Below are 15,685 nucleotides of genomic sequence, written 5' to 3'. Positions count from 1 at the left end.
TACTTTGCGTGAGAATCCTGCCACCCATGACAAGTCAGCTCCCACGCCTCCAGAGTCTCCAGCTAGAGCTCTCGTGGTAACAGCTCAGTGGGCGCTTCCAGGCAGCCAGGGATGTGCTGCCCTCTGGATTCATTAACACAGGGTTTCTTGGGGTCAGGGGAGGTGCCAAGGCCCTGGGAGAAGCCAAGCCTCAGAGGACCCTCTTGCTCATAGAGAATGCACGGACCCCCAAGTTCTACTCCCAGACTCACACTCCTCTTGTAGGTGGGAAAGGGACGGAGGGGTGGAGGGGGAACGCCCTGTTCCACATGCTGTATTTACTCTGGGCATGGCTAATGACTCCAGGGCCTTATCATTCAGCCCTCAGACTGGGCTGGGTAGGTCTGAGAGTTAGGGAAAGTCCGTTCCCACTGCCCTCGGGGAGAGAAGAAAGGAGGGGGCAAGGGAGAAGCTGCTGGTCGGACCGTCGGACCCACAATGAAAACGCTCCTTCTTTTGCTGCTGGTGCTCCTGGACCTGGGAGAGGCCCAAGGATCACTTCACAGGTGAGGAGACATCCCTGCACTGTGTTCAGCTGGGTAGACCCCTGCCCTGCAGCTCAGGGCTGCTCTGGGATAGGAAAGCTGACGGGGAGATGAAGAGGAGGAGAAGCTGAGGGTTTGCATCAATGCATGGAAGAGGCTTACCCAGTGGTTGCCGGTGTATGGCCTTCATCTCCAGTCCTCAACAAGTCATCCTCCTGCCTCCACCTCCATGGAGGTGTCTTCCCAAGTCCCGGGGAGCTTCTTGTGTTACAAAAGAGCAGAAACCTGCAGTTGTGGTTTGTAGCTCAAAGCACCCCAGTACTTCCCCAGGGGACTGACCATCACTGCCTCCAAGAGTTTTCTGTCCCTTTAAATCAGCCCTTCGTGATGTTCGTGTAAAACTGCAGACCTCCCCACATCTTCCATTTTCCTAGAAGATCTCAAAGAGCTCAGCTCCAGGAGGGGAGCCATTTCCACTCTAAGATTCTAAGACTCTCCAGGGCAGAGATGAGGCCGGGCAGTCTGAATGGCAGAGAGGACGCTGATCCTGCATGCTGTCTTGCAGATCCCCCCCTCTGTCTTCTCTAGTTGGCCCCTGAGAAAATGGGATGGGAACGGGGGGAAGAGGGAGGTAGAAGTACATCTCCTCCTCACACTGGGCTTTGTCTCCAGGGTGCCCCTCAGGAGGCATCCGTCCCTCAAGAAGAAGCTGCGGGCACGGAGCCAGCTCTCTGAGTTCTGGAAATCCCAGAATTTGGACATGATCCAGTTCACCGAGTCCTGCTCAATGGACCAGAGTGCCAATGAACCCCTCATCAACTACTTGGATGTGAGGCCTCCTGGGATCAGGGCTGGGGAGAGGTGGGAGCTGGAGGAAGGCCCAGCATCAGGGCATGGCCAGTGCCATATCAGTAGCGCTGAAGGCCATTGTGGATTTCTTCACTTGGATGGATGATCCATGGGGACTGATTCCCTGGGTTGCCATGGAGTTGGCTAAGCAGGCCCCAATGTACCCAAATGTCAGAGCTCTCTGCAGAAGGAAAGGGCTGGGAGTGAAAGCATCATCCCACACTGAAGGCCCCTGCTTCTGCTTTTCTCAGCTGGGCAGCTTACTGGCTGTGTACCCTTAGGCAAGTTACTTAACCTCTCCCAGCCCTAGTTCCCTAGTCTGTAAAACAGGTGGTTCTTCCTCCACTGCCTCTCCTACAATGTATTTATAAGAATCAGGTTAATGCAAGTAAAATCAAATGACGTAGCCAGAGGCTTGGTTTGATTTCCTCACTCATGGCCATTTCTCTGCTCCTTTTACCTTTTATTTTCCAGCATTGCCACTTCCTAGGCTCTGTAAACTCCAGTCTGTAGTACCCGAGGCTTTGGCCCCAGGGAGCTTTCGCTTGGCTTCCTGGTGAGCACCCTTGTCCCTCGCCACCACCCACACCCGCTTTCCTTCTCACTCTTCCTTGCAGATGGAATACTTCGGCACTATCTCCATTGGCTCCCCACCACAGAACTTCACTGTCATCTTCGACACTGGCTCCTCCAATCTCTGGGTCCCCTCTGTGTACTGCACCAGCCCAGCCTGCAGTAAGTGGGGCCAGGAGCACCAGCAGAGAATGTCTGGGGGCCAGTCCTGGGAAGCCAAGCCTGATACTCTGGGGAAGCAGGGCTTAGGTTCCAGAAACTGGCCACCCCTGCCACACCAGCTTCCCCTCTCCATCTTTGAGTCTGCCCTGGAACTGCTTACGGCAGAGATAGAGCAAGGCCAAGGAAGAACTAAAATGTGGCTGCTGTCCAAGAGAGCAACTTCCATACAGATCAGAATTAATAGAAAGAAAGCCATTGAAAAGAGAAATCTTTGACATAATGACTCACTTCCTTTGGAACACCCAAAGGAATGTAGGGGAAAGTTTAATTTAATTGGTTATTTCTGAGCAGGTAGGTTAGTTGGGTTCTAGTGTAGAGAGTCTGCTTGCTTCAAGGAGGCTTGGTAGCCTTATCTCCTGGTGCACAGAGGTGCGGCTGGTGGGGCACAATGGCATGGGTGGGTCCATTTGGCCAGAGGTAACTCGGAGGTTTCAGCAAGGATTGGAAAAGAAGAGCTACAGAAAGATGACTTGTTCGACACAGGACAAGTCCCAGAGACAGAATCTCCCTGGAAAGCCCAAGGCTAGAGATGTCCACGGGTTGGGAGAAAAGTTGGGAGTAATTTCCTGGGGCAATTGTTTACCCCTGAGTTTCTTCTGAAGGCCAACCTCTGACCCACAACGGGTGGCCGGGACTGTGGCTGGCGCCTGATAAATGGCACTTATCTTGGTGTGCCTCATGAGGTCATTGTGGACAATCAGGTTTGCTCAGGGACAGCTATTTGGTTTCCAATTAGGCCACATCTGTAGCTAGAGGGAAATGTAGTTGCTCACTAGGGAGGGGCATCACCAGGCTTCTAGGGGCTCTCCCTCAGTGTTGAGAGTTAAGGGAAGAGACCCTGACACACTGGGGCTGGGTGGCACCAGGGCGAGGATGCAGGCAGTGAGCAGATGGCATAGGCAAGAGCGATGCACTTCTTTCCAGAGACGCACACCAGGTTCCAGCCTTCCCAGTCCAGCACGTACAGCCAGCCGGGGCAATCTTTCTCCATTCAGTATGGAACTGGGAGCTTGTCTGGGATCATTGGAGCCGACCAAGTCTCTGTGAGTGCAAGTTCTTCATCTTTTCTGTCTCGGCCAAAAACTTGGGAGACTTATTCAGAGGTCTTGGGTTTCAAAACTGCCTCAGGAATGGGTGAAAACAGGGGTTAGGACTAACTTCTAGGGGAAAGGGGGACCAACACTCCCCACCTGAGATGGTAGCAGTGGGTCAGCCTGCACAGCATGCTGTGCCCTAGTTGAGGACAGTGTAGGGGGACTCCGGCAGGAAGCACTGCCCAGTGCACAAAGCCTGGTGACAGGGTACACAGCTGGATCTCCAGTCTCTAGGGCATTGAGGAGATAAGACCAGGTCGCCATCTTGAAGGATAAAGAAGCCCATGTCAGCGGGCGAGGTTTGGACTCAGTAAAATAAGGGGGCAAGGTCTGAGATGAGAGCCCAGTCACAGAGCCAAGGCAGAAACCCAGTTGTCCAAAGGCCAAGGCCCAAACTGAACTCAGTGCTGAGCTCATGAGCTGTTCCTCAAACTCCCTCTGACCTCTGACCCTCTGACTCCCTCTGAAGTCCTATGGGTCCTAGAACTATGGGAATCAGACAAATGTGGGGACAGAGAACCAGGTACTTTTTCAGGCTTATAGACAGCAATATATGCCTGGGCCTTGGGAGAAACAGAGGTTGACCTATTCCTGGTGAGCATTGGTCCATGAGGGGGTATTCCCAAGGCCAGGAGGGCACAGCTTTCATCAACATCCCTTAGAGTGGGTGGAGTAGGACATATTATCAGCTGAAAGAATGCCAGAAGCAGAAAAACACCATCTATGTAAAAATATCATACAGATAAAACAATGCACTGCATTTTCTATTGGAACTATCTGTGTGTGTGTGCATACACACATTACATATATAATATATAATATCCGTATGTACGAATATATAATATATAGTATACTGTATATATCCATCTGTATATTTTATATAGATACATATTAGATATAGTCTATAATAATTGCATAATTTTATTATATAATATGTTATATATTATATACTTAATATGATATGTAATACATTATATTAATATGTTATATAATATTAATTATATATTATAAGTGATATAATGTATTATATTAATAGTATATTATGTGTTATATATTAATATGTTGTGTATATTAATATATAATATAATATACTAATCTATTATATATTAACAACATATCATATATGTAATGTGTATATATTATATGATCTGTAAAATTATATATATTATGACATATACATATACATTATATATCTAATTACACATAATATATATATAAAAGTACAAATAACTATTTAGAAGGCTACATCCCAAACTGATCATCACAATAACCTCTGAGATGCAGGGAAGGCACTGAAATAGAATAGAAAGGGGAATTCGCGCCTATAGCTTGTCACCTATCTGTTGGCTCACCTGGCTGATGTAGGGCAGCAGCCAAGCCCACAGCAATGTCAGTTGCACTGCTCCTTCCCTCAGTTTTTCTGGCTCCAGGGCCAGGTGTGCACTTACCTCTATAAAGAATCATCAGATTTTGCTGCAGAACATCCCCATCATTGAGGATGGAGACTTGGGGGCAGGGAGAGAACAATGAGGGTTCCAGTCCACCCTCACACTCATGGGTTCCAACTGGCCCTTTTTCTCCCACTTGACATCTATCTTCCCTTTCTGCTGTGCAAACTGTAGACAGCAGCTGCAGCACCAGGCCAGAAACAAGTACACTGTTTAACTAGCACCCACAGTTGCATATAATCAATATCTATATCCATATCGTTTCATCTATATCTATAGTACCTCCTAATGGCTCTGCTTCTCCTTATCAAACCCTGACTGACATAATAAAGATAGGACATGCCAAAATGTGTAGATGAAGCTAATGCAGCCCTTAAAGGGACCGTTTAGCCTAAAATGCATGTATTATTAATAGAAATGCTAATAATCAATTATCTAAGTTCCTATTTCAAGAAACAAATAACAAGAAAATGAGCAAACCATCAACAAATAATAGTACATCAAACCCAAAGAAATCAAAAGGAAGGAAATAATAAAGAGTAGAATGGGACATTAATGAAATAGAGAGATCACACAGGAAATTAACAAAGCCAAGAATTAATTCTTTGCAAGAGTAATAAAATTGGTTAACCTCTGACATGACTAATTAAGAAAAAAGAAAGAAAATACAATTTAACAGTATTAGAAATGAGAAAGAGAACCCTAAAGTTATCAAGAATAATTTTATATTGATAAATTTTACAATCTTCAAAAAATCAACAAATGCCTTGAGAAATACAGCATACCAAAACTGATGCAAAAACAAAAGTTAGAAAATGTGAATCTTTTAAAGATATACTCTGTTATTAAAAAATCCTTCCACAAAGAAAACTCCACAAAGAAAAGCCTCACTGATAAATTCTTCTAAACACTAAAAAAAAAAAAAAAAAAAAAAAATTCACAAACTCTTCCAGATATTTGATAAAGTAAAAACACTTTATAACTCATTTTATGAAACCAGCACAACTTTAATAATGAAACTTGAAAAGGACATTATAACAAAAGAAAATATAAAATTACAGACCAATCTTTCTCTCATGAATGTAGATGCAAAAGTTCTAAATGAAATACTAGCAAATAAAATCTTGTGTTGTATAAAAAGATAATACATCTTAACCAAGGGTCATCTTTCTAGGAATTTATCATTTAGCAGAATAAAAAGAGAGAAATCATATGACCAATATGATTATATTAATAGATTAATAACATTCAACATCTATTCATGACTTCAAGAAAAACCCTTAGCAAACTAGGAATAGAAAGTAACTCCCTTAATCTGAGAAAGATGAAGGGCTTCATCTACAAAGAAGCCCACAGCAAACTTTATACTTAATGGTGAATTGTCGAGAGACTTCTCCATACGATCAATAATGAGACAAGGACACTCAATCTCACCACTTCTATTCCACATTGTACTGAAAATCCTAGCCAGTGCAACAAGAAAAAAAGAAACGAAGAACATTAAGATGGAAAAGGAAGAAATAACACTGTTGTTATTAATGTATGACAAGATTCCTTAAGTAGAAAATCCAAAAATATCTACAGAAAGGATATTGGGATTAATATGTGAACTTAGCAAAGTTGCTGGATATGAGGTCAACATAAAAAAATCATTTAGGGCCAGGCATGGTGGCTCACGCCTGTAATCCCAGCACTTTGGGAGGCTGAGACAGGTGGATCATAAGGTCAGGAGTTTGAGACCAGCCTGACCAACATGGAGAGACCCCATCTTTACTAAAAATACAAAAATTAGCCAGGCGTGGTGGCGCACACCTGTAGTCCCAGTTACTCAGGAGGCTGAGGCAGAAGAATTGCTTGAACCCAGGAGGCGGAGGTTGCAGTAGAACCGAGATCATGCCACGGCACTCCAGGCCGGGTGACAGAATGAGACTCCGTCTCAAAGAAAAATCATTTGGATTTATATATACAGGTTGTGGATCCTTATCACAAATATTTGGGACCGGAAGTCTTTTAGGTTTCAAATTTTTTCAGATTTTGAAATATTTGCATTACACCTACCAGTTTAGTATCTCAAATCTGAAAATCCATAATCTGTAGTACTCCAGTGAGCATTTTCTTTTAGCGTTTTCTTTTGGCACTCAAAAAGCTTTGGATTTTGAAGCACTTCAGTTTCAGATTTTCAGATTTGTGATGCTCAACCTGTAGCAAGTAAAACAAATGGCAAATAGATTTTTAATGACACTATAACACCATCAAAACCATAGCTACTTTGAAGCAAATTTAACCAAAAAATGTGCAAGAACTCTACTCTGATAATAGAAAACTTTACTAAATAAAAGTAAAAGACTTGCATAAAAATCACAAATGTTACTGAATAAAATTAAAAGAAGACCTGTATTGAAAACTAAACCATGCTCATAGATTGAATGACTCTGTTTTATTTAAAAGTCAAATTTTTTCCAATTGATCTATAGAACCAATTTTATTCCAATTAAAACAAGAGCACTTTTTCTTAGAAATTAACAAACTGATTCTAACATTTATATGGATGTGTAATACACCAAAACAACCTTGCTGAAGAAAAACACTGGTAAATATTAAGATTTATTATAAAGTTACAGCAATGTAGATGTGTGGTGTTGGCACAGAATTTTAAAAATATACAAATGGAACAGAACAGAAAATACAAAACCTATCCACACAGTCATCTGATTTATGTTGAACATGACACTGCAGTAAGTGGAGGAAATGGTGGTATATTTATTAAGTAGTGCCAGGTCATATGAATATCCAGATAGAAAAAAATAAATCTTGACTCCTACCTTACACATTGCCACATTTCAGATAGACTCCAGATCTCAATGTGAAAGGTAAACAATAAAGCTTTTAGAAGAAAACATGGGAAAATGTTTTCAAAATCTTAGGGGAGGCAAAATTTTCTGAAACAAGTTACAAAAAAACAGTGTGCAATAAGCACAATGTTGAGTGACAGAAGCCAGATACCAAAGCGTTCATATGGGATGATTCCATTTATATAAATCCAAAAAATAGGCAAAACCAATATACGCTATTAGAAGTCAGGAGACTGGCTCTTCTTGAGTAGGAGCGCAATGATTGGCAGGTGCATGAGGGCCTTTGAGGTTTTGGAATGTTCTGTTTCTTGAGAATATAGCAAGCATCTTTGTGCTTATTTAGTCAAGGAAAGTTGGGAAGGAGAAGAATTAACTTCAAGACAGAGGAGAATCCAGGAATCAAACTCTTTGCCAGCAATCCCCTGTGCCATTTTCCTGTGGGCTTTCTCCTGCCAGGTGGAAGGACTGACTGTGGTTGGCCAGCAGTTTGGAGAAAGTGTCACAGAGCCAGGCCAGACCTTTGTGGATGCAGAGTTTGATGGAATTCTGGGCCTGGGATACCCCTCCTTGGCTGTGGGAGGAGTGACTCCAGTGTTTGACAACATGATGGCTCAGAACCTGGTGGACTTGCCAATGTTTTCTGTCTACATGAGCAGGTAAGACCCATCAAGACTGTGAGGTTAAAGTCAGTTATAACTATAGGGAGACAACACGTGCTCTTGACTTAGCCGTCAAAAGACCTGATTTGGGTCTTTAGCTTGGTCTATTATCAGCTGTGTGATCTTAGTCAAAACATTTAACCTCTCTGAATATTGAGGAAATGGGATTTGCTTCATCAAGTAGTTGTGAAAGCACTTTGTAAACTCTACTACACTGGCTTAAATTTAAGGAATCTCTGGGATTGGTTCTTCATTGATGCTGTCACTAAATATCAAGCTCCTATTATATGCTGAGTATGATGCTCACACTGGGGACACAGTGAAACAAGAACGACAGCACCTGCAGGAGGAGCAGGCAGAAACAAATGAAAAGTTAAGCTGACAATGAAATAATTGCATACTGATGGATGAGTAAACAAAATGTGGCATATCCAAACAATCAGATATTATTCAGTCTTAGAAAGGAAGAAAATTCTGAGATACGCTACAATACAGAAGAAACTTGAGGACATAATGCGAAGTGAAATAAGCTAGTCATAAAAAGACAAATACTGTATGATTCCACTTAGGTGAGGTACCTAGAGTAGTCAAATTCGCAGGCAGAAAGTGGACTGCCAGTTGCCAGAGCCTGGGGAGGGGAAGTGAGGAGTTCTTAAACCATTGTTGATGGCCTAATGGGTATAAAACTCCAGTTCTGTAAAATGAAAGGTCTGGATTTTACACAGTGTGCACATACTTAACACTACTGAATTGTAGACTCAAAAATGGGTAAGATAGTACATTTCATGTTACATATTTTTACAACAATTTTTAAAAATTGCATTGTTGTTGGAAAACAACAACAATGTTTGTTGTTTCTAGGCACTCTTGCCCGGCATCCTTGGAGGGTCATTTCCTCTTCCTCCTTACACAGGAAGGTGATTTCTGACCTTCCTGACTGCTTCCAGGTCAGACCTGGCCTGCACTCACTCTGTTTCAGCATAAGCCCATTCCTCTCATTCCCCTCTCCCACATGGAGGGTCCTGGATTTTCCCTATCAAGCTGTGCTTCCTCTCCAGCATGACAGCACTCAGTACCAGGCCTAGGCAGAGCTGTGAGTGAGAGAGGCAGGTTGTCTAGACACTTCTGCTTCCCCTTGCAGAACTTCCTTTTCCCGTCGCCTGGGAAAAGTGGGCTGTAATGGGGAATATCGAGGCTTGGCAGTCAGACCGACCTGAATTTGAATCCTGCCACTTACATTGCTTCATCTCACTGAGGCTCAGTTTCTTCCACGGACCACTAGGTTGATGTGAGTTAAATAAGTTTAGATAGACAAAATCCCCAGTACAGGGCCTTGCACCAAGGTAATCAACAAATGTGAGTTCCTTTCCCCACTCCCTCTCTAAAACCACTGTCCTAAAATTCCTACAGGTATTCCCTTCTCTCCCTCTTTACTACCCTGATTTCAGTTTTGTATCTTTCTGATCCTTTTCCTCCTCAAAATGAATCTGTCTTAGGTCCGATTTCTCCAGAAGCTTGCTAGGTTCCAGAACATAATCTGAGATATCAATACCAATGGAAATAAGTGTTCAAGCTCTAGTAAGTCATGATACATTCAAATCGGCCTCTTTGCCTTAACATAATGAGTGAAGAACACAAAAACACCAGGTGCTGTCACAACCATAGTGGGGAAGATACCTTGGGAAAAGGTGTCTTTGGGGGTTGCTTCAAGTCACACAATGTGTACCCACCCAGGATGGTCCTGGCCTTGGTTCTGAATGACAGACCTGCTGGCCCCATTTCCCAACTCCTTAACCTTTTTATCCAAGAAGCAGAAGGACATTCACAAATGGTCAAGGGGAGCTGTTTCTAATCTTGTGTCAAAAAGGCCCAGACCAATCCACTTGCAGTAGTCAGAGTCCTGGTCTCAAAGCCAAGGCTGATGTTTCTGCTTACCTGGCTGCTTGGTATGAGACCAAGAAGCAAAGTGTCTTAGCTGAGACTCACCCCTAGAGTTTTGCAGTGGCCCTTCCTGGACAGTTTGTATTTCTCTCCATGTAGTAACCCAGAAGGTGGTGCGGGGAGTGAGCTGATTTTCGGAGGCTACGACCACTCCCATTTCTCTGGGAGCCTGAATTGGGTCCCAGTCACCAAGCAAGGCTACTGGCAGATTGCGCTGGATAAGTGAGTATTCCCCATGAAGTAGTTACAGTACTAGGGGTACTGTACTCAAAAGAGGCACAACTCAAACGGAATTAACTGAAAAACCACTGGTCGCTAGCAGAGGATGCCAGAAGCTTACTGTGGTTGAAGGTATGGAGGTGCTGAGCAAGTGTGCAGGAAGGGACCTCTGTAACCAGGGCAGCAGACAAAGCTTCCTTCCTTGTACATGTGGCGTCCCTTTAATTCAACAGACAGTCAATACTAGCGCACAGCCTGCTCCCCTTTGTTCTTTCAACACTGACACACAAGGCGAGGGATGAGTAACATGGGGGTTTGCACAGGTGAATTGGATTCAGATCTTGCCCTCAAAAAACTTGTACAGAAGATGAGAGGCACCCAAACCGCTATCCTATAAAATGGAAGGTGGTCAGTGGTCCAAGAGAGGTGCCATCAACGTGGTCCAGCAGGCAGGCACGACAGCTTCTATCTGAAGAACCCTCCAGTGCGTCATGGAGGGGATTACATTGAAACTGAGCTGGGAAATATATACAGTATCCGGGCATGAAGCAATTGGGGAAGTGGAACTACATGCCTGCCTCATACCTAGTGCCGTGCTAGACAATGCAGGAATTGGAAAAGTGCAGTTCAAGTTTCAATTTAGCTAGGATTGAGTTCCTGCAAGGTATCAGGCATTAGGAATGCAAAAAATAAAAGGTCTCAATGCTCACTGTCTATTGAGGGTTTTTCACACTGTAGGAATTCACCTATTTATGGGTCATGACATCATTTTAGAAGATCCTGACCAGGCATGGTGGCTCACACCTGTAATCCCAGGACTTTGGGAGGACGAGGCAGGTGGATCACAAGGTTGAGAGACTCAGACCATCCTTGCCAACATGGTGAAACACTGTCTCTACTAAATATACAAAAATTAGCCAGGCATGGTGCCACACGCCTGTAGTCACAGTTACTCGGGAAGCTGAGGTAGGAGAATCACTTGAACCTGGGAGGCAAAGGTTGCAGTGAGCTGAGGCCGAGCCACTGCACTCCAGCCTAGGTGACAGAGTGAGACTCCATCTCAAATAAGTAAATAAATAAATAAATAAATAAGATCATAAGATCATGACCTACATTTTTTGATGAATTGGAATGTGGTAGAAAATACTAGAATGCACCTCAATTGCATGAATGGGTGTGTGTGTGCACTGGGTCAAGAAGTAAACAGATTTCTTCCTATGGATCTCAGTAGAAAACAACTGAGGAACACTCATATGGTGGGGGGAAATCATTAATGTGCTCCAGGTGCTGGAGAGCCCACAAAAGAGTGGGAGTTTCCTAGGAGCCAGGGGAGGGAAGGTGGGCTGACTGCAACTCTGTCGCCTCAGCATCCAGGTGGGAGGCACTGTGATGTTCTGCTCTGAGGGCTGCCAGGCCATTGTGGACACAGGGACTTCCCTCATCACTGGCCCTTCCGACAAGATTAAGCAGCTGCAAAATGCCATCGGGGCAGCCCCCGTGGATGGAGAAGTGAGTGCCTGCCTGGGGAAGGGAATGGTGGGGGCAGGAGAGCCAGGCCTTCTCTTGGGAGGTGGGAAGGCTCTAAACAGATCCTCCGTATTGGGTTTTAGTATGCTGTGGAGTGTGCCAACCTTAATGTCATGCCGGATGTCACCTTCACCATCAACGGAGTCCCCTACACCCTCAGCCCAACTGCCTACACCCTGCTGGTAAGAACTATTTCCTTATTCTGCAGGCCACAAGGCCCTCCCCACTTGCCTACCACTTCCCCTTTTCAGTCGCCTGCACTTTGCCCGACTTTACCCTAAGCCCCGCCCTGCATTGTTCTGCTCTGAGGTGGCATTCCCTCTGGGAGGGACACAGCTGCCTGTGATGGAAAGACCACGGGGCTTGTTCTAATTTCCAGTTCTGCCGTGAAGCAGTAGTAAAGTTCGGGCAAGCCATTTAAGGAAGTCTTCTGATATTGCCATGTAGGACTTTTCAACTGACAAAGTTTAATCTCCTCTACCACCAGGTCAGACTGGAACTATTACTATCTCATTTTATAGGTGAGAATATCGAGACTCAGAGAGTCAAATAAATGGTTCAAGATATGAGCTGTTTGCAGGGAGGAGTGGAGAATAAGATTATATTTGTCCTAACATTCAAATTAACATTCCTCCTCTAGCAAGAAAATGTCTTTTGTTGCAGTAAATTCTCAAGTTTGTAGGGTGAAGTAGAAAGGGAACTCCTGGACCTTTTGGACACCTGTGAGCACTTCACACCACAGTTGGTCTGAATTTCCAGCATTGTAGGTATTTGGCACTACACTTCAACACACTAATTTTTCCAAGAGTCACTGACAGCATCAGGGTAACTGCATCAGAAGAGAGGTTCTAAGATAGAGACTGAGGGCTTCAGTCCTACCCCTAAGCCTCTATTAACTCCTTCCCAAAGCTACCAACAGACAATCCAAATAAAAACAAATGTTTGCTTTAAAACACAGCTTCATGGTAAGTCCCCTAAGCTCCTGCCACATAGGGATTCTGGAGCTGCCACTGTGAACACCACACTGAGGACCAGTGAGACATTTAGACTGAGCCCTGTTCATCAGTCCACACGCCCATCAACACCCTAGCACACCCACACTCTCACCTTCCCCAATGTGAGTTGAGTCCCTGCCCAGGTGGAAATCACTGATGTGCTCCAGGTGCTGGAGAGCCCAAAAAAGAGTGGGAGTTTCCTAGAAGCCAGGGGAGGGGAGGTGCGTGGTTCTTTCCCAGTACGGTGCATGGTTCCTTTAGAAGATCATTTTAGAAGATCATGACCTGACCGAGTGTGGTGACTCACACCTGTAATCCCAGGACTTTGGGAGGCCGAGGCAGGTGGATCACAAGGTCTTGTGCTGGTTCTTTCCCAGTATGATGCATGGTTCTTTCTCACCAGCAGATTTCAATCAGAGTCACCTCAATCCATCAAAACTGCTGTAAAAACGTTGACTTTTCATGTCCTTCCTCTCAAGAAGTCTCCCTGAGCCCTCTGCAAATTTTCCCACACCCTCATCAGCAACTTCAAATTTCAAGTCATTGTTGGAAAGGCCACACTTGCCTGGTAGAGCACGTCTTTGCCAAACTAAAAATTAAGATTGGAGAACGTGACACTCTTCTCTTGAACAAGGGATGCCTACTTGCCTCATCTAAAGGGGGTCACTCAAATGTTTGTTCCCAGAACATCAACAAGAAAATAGCAGTGGGTAGCCACTAACAGAGTTCTTTCTCTCCCTTAACAAAAACCAAGCTGAGCTTCACTAGAAACCAAAGAAACCAGAATTTAAACCAAGGTCTTCCAATGCCAACCGTTTTGCTCTTCTAGCCATGCAACGAGGGTTTCCCAGTTGTAAAATGATGGTGGTGGGGGCAGGTGGAAGTATATAACAGATGAACCCTTCTCAAAATTGTAGAACATAGACCCCAGGCCCATAAGAATGGACTTGTGTAGACAAACAATTTATTGAGAAAACTAGGGTAGGGACATATGAAGCAGGAGGAAGAACCCACTGACCAAAATGGTGGAACCCACCAGCTGTCCAAGGCCATCCAGTGCCAGCCACCACCACCACACAGGCAGCCGCCAGGGAGCACTACTTCCTTCTTTCCCATGTCATTTGCATCCTTTTTTCCAACCCCAGGACTTCGTGGATGGAATGCAGTTCTGCAGCAGCGGCTTTCAAGGACTTGACATCCACCCTCCAGCTGGGCCCCTCTGGATCCTGGGGGATGTCTTCATTCGAAAGTTTTACTCGGTCTTCGACCGTGGTAATAACCGTGTGGGACTGGCCCCAGCAGTCCCCTAAGGAGGGGCCTTGTGTCTGTGCCTGCCTGTCTGACACCCCTTGAATCTGTTAGGTTGGGGCATTCTTTACACCTGTAAAAAGTGATTTTCCAGAGAATGTAGCTGTTTCCAGGGTTGCAACTTGAATTAAGACCAAACAGAACATGAGAACACACACACACACATTTCACACATACACACCACTCCCACCACCGTCATGATGGAGGAATTAAGTTGTATATCTATATTTTTTATTGACTTTTGATTATGAAAATCAGAAAATTTTCACATTTGATTATGAAAATCTCCAAACATACGTACAAGCAGAGATCATAGTATAATAAATCCCTGTGCAACTCCACTCAGCTCTGACAACCCATCCACACGGCCAGGCCTGTTTATCTGCACTGCTGCCCACTCCTCCAGCTCCACATGCTGTACCTGGATTATTCTGAAGCAAATTCCGAGCATTACATCATTTTGTACATAAATATTTCTAACATCCTTAAATTTAAATATACAGTTGGAATTCAAGCATCTCCCATTGTCCCACAAATGTTTGGCTGTTTTTATAGTTGGATTGTTTGTATTAGGATTCAAGCAAGGCCTATAAATTGCATTTATTTGAAATGTCTATAGGTGTCTTTCCTTCTAAGGAGTTTAGCACATATGAAACGTTCCTGGCTGAAATTCCAAGGTGTCATTTGACATAGTTCTCTGAACTTATCTTTCCTATAAAATGGTAGCTAGATCTGGAGGTCTGGTTTTGTGGCAAAAATACTTCCTAGATGGCACTGGGTACTTCCTGTGGTCTCCCGTCGGGAGGCAGATAATGCTGGTGCCTCTCTATCGGTGATGTTAAGACTGATGGGTGGGTTTGGAGTTATTGGCTTCAATCATTCATTACAAAGTTCAGCATTTTACCTGATCGTTTCAGCGGTCGTTGATGATCATTGCTGAGATCCGTGCTATAATTAGGGGTTGTAGAACAGGGCTTTTTCTAATTCTGCTATCCCTTTGGCATTTGTTTGTTGGAATTCTTCTATTAAAGAAATGGGCCGGGTGCAGTCGCTCACGCTTGTAATCCCAGCACTTTGGGAGGCCGAGGTGGGTGGATCACGAGGTCAAGAGATTGAGACCATCCTGGCCTACATGGTGAAACCCCATCTCTACTAAAAATACAAAAATTAGGCCAGGCGTAGTGGCTCACGTCTGTAATCCCAGCACCTTGGGAGGTTGAGGCAGGCGGATCACGAGGTCAGAAGTTTGAGACCAGCCTGGCCAATATGGTGAAACTCCGTCTCTACTAAAAATACAAAAATTAGCTGGGTGTGGTGGCACGCACCTGTAGTCCCAGCTACTCGGGAGGCTGAGGCAGAAGACTTGCTTGCAGTGAGTAGAGATTGCGCCACTGTACTCTAGCCTGAGTGACAGAGCAAGACTCCATCTCAAAAAAAAATACAAAAATTAGCTGGGTGTGGTGGCATGCACCTG

The 15,685-nt window shown here is 44.5% G+C and overlaps 1 protein-coding gene across 2 annotated transcripts; it reads left to right on the top strand.

The window, feature by feature from the left end:
• The first annotated feature begins 365 nt into the window (after window positions 1-365).
• On the top strand, window positions 366-14,821 carry CTSE (cathepsin E). 2 transcript variants are annotated; one of them, XM_005540624.3, is made up of 9 exons: window positions 366-545; window positions 1,197-1,353; window positions 1,991-2,108; window positions 3,093-3,211; window positions 8,019-8,218; window positions 10,262-10,384; window positions 11,749-11,890; window positions 11,992-12,090; window positions 14,049-14,821. In XM_005540624.3, the coding sequence occupies exons 1-9, from the start codon at window positions 478-480 to the stop codon at window positions 14,211-14,213; spliced, it is 1,191 nt and encodes a 396-aa protein (XP_005540681.3). In that variant the 5' UTR covers window positions 366-477; the 3' UTR covers window positions 14,214-14,821. The 2 variants fall into 2 exon arrangements, with proteins under 2 accessions (XP_005540681.3, XP_045251892.2); XM_045395957.3 differs by lacking the exon at window positions 11,749-11,890 and having other exon boundaries at window positions 380-545; window positions 14,049-14,386.
• The last annotated feature ends 864 nt before the right edge of the window (window positions 14,822-15,685 follow it).

This window comes from Macaca fascicularis, chromosome 1, assembly GCF_037993035.2.
Source record: "Macaca fascicularis isolate 582-1 chromosome 1, T2T-MFA8v1.1".
Lineage (NCBI taxonomy): Eukaryota > Metazoa > Chordata > Mammalia > Primates > Cercopithecidae > Macaca > Macaca fascicularis.
The sequence above is the reverse complement of the archived record's forward strand: the minus strand, read 5'-3'. Positions and strand labels throughout refer to the sequence as shown.

Bases quoted from the DNA above. Each gene is read 5' to 3' on its own strand.
- CTSE (XM_005540624.3), top strand. From the start codon at position 478: ATGAAAACGCTCCTTCTTTTGCTGCTGGTGCTCCTGGACCTGGGAGAG. The intron at 546-1,196 runs GTGAGGAGACAT...CTTTGTCTCCAG, and splicing joins GCCCAAGGATCACTTCACAG to GGTGCCCCTCAGGAGGCATC. The intron at 8,219-10,261 runs GTAAGACCCATC...CTCTCCATGTAG, and splicing joins TTTTCTGTCTACATGAGCAG to TAACCCAGAAGGTGGTGCGG.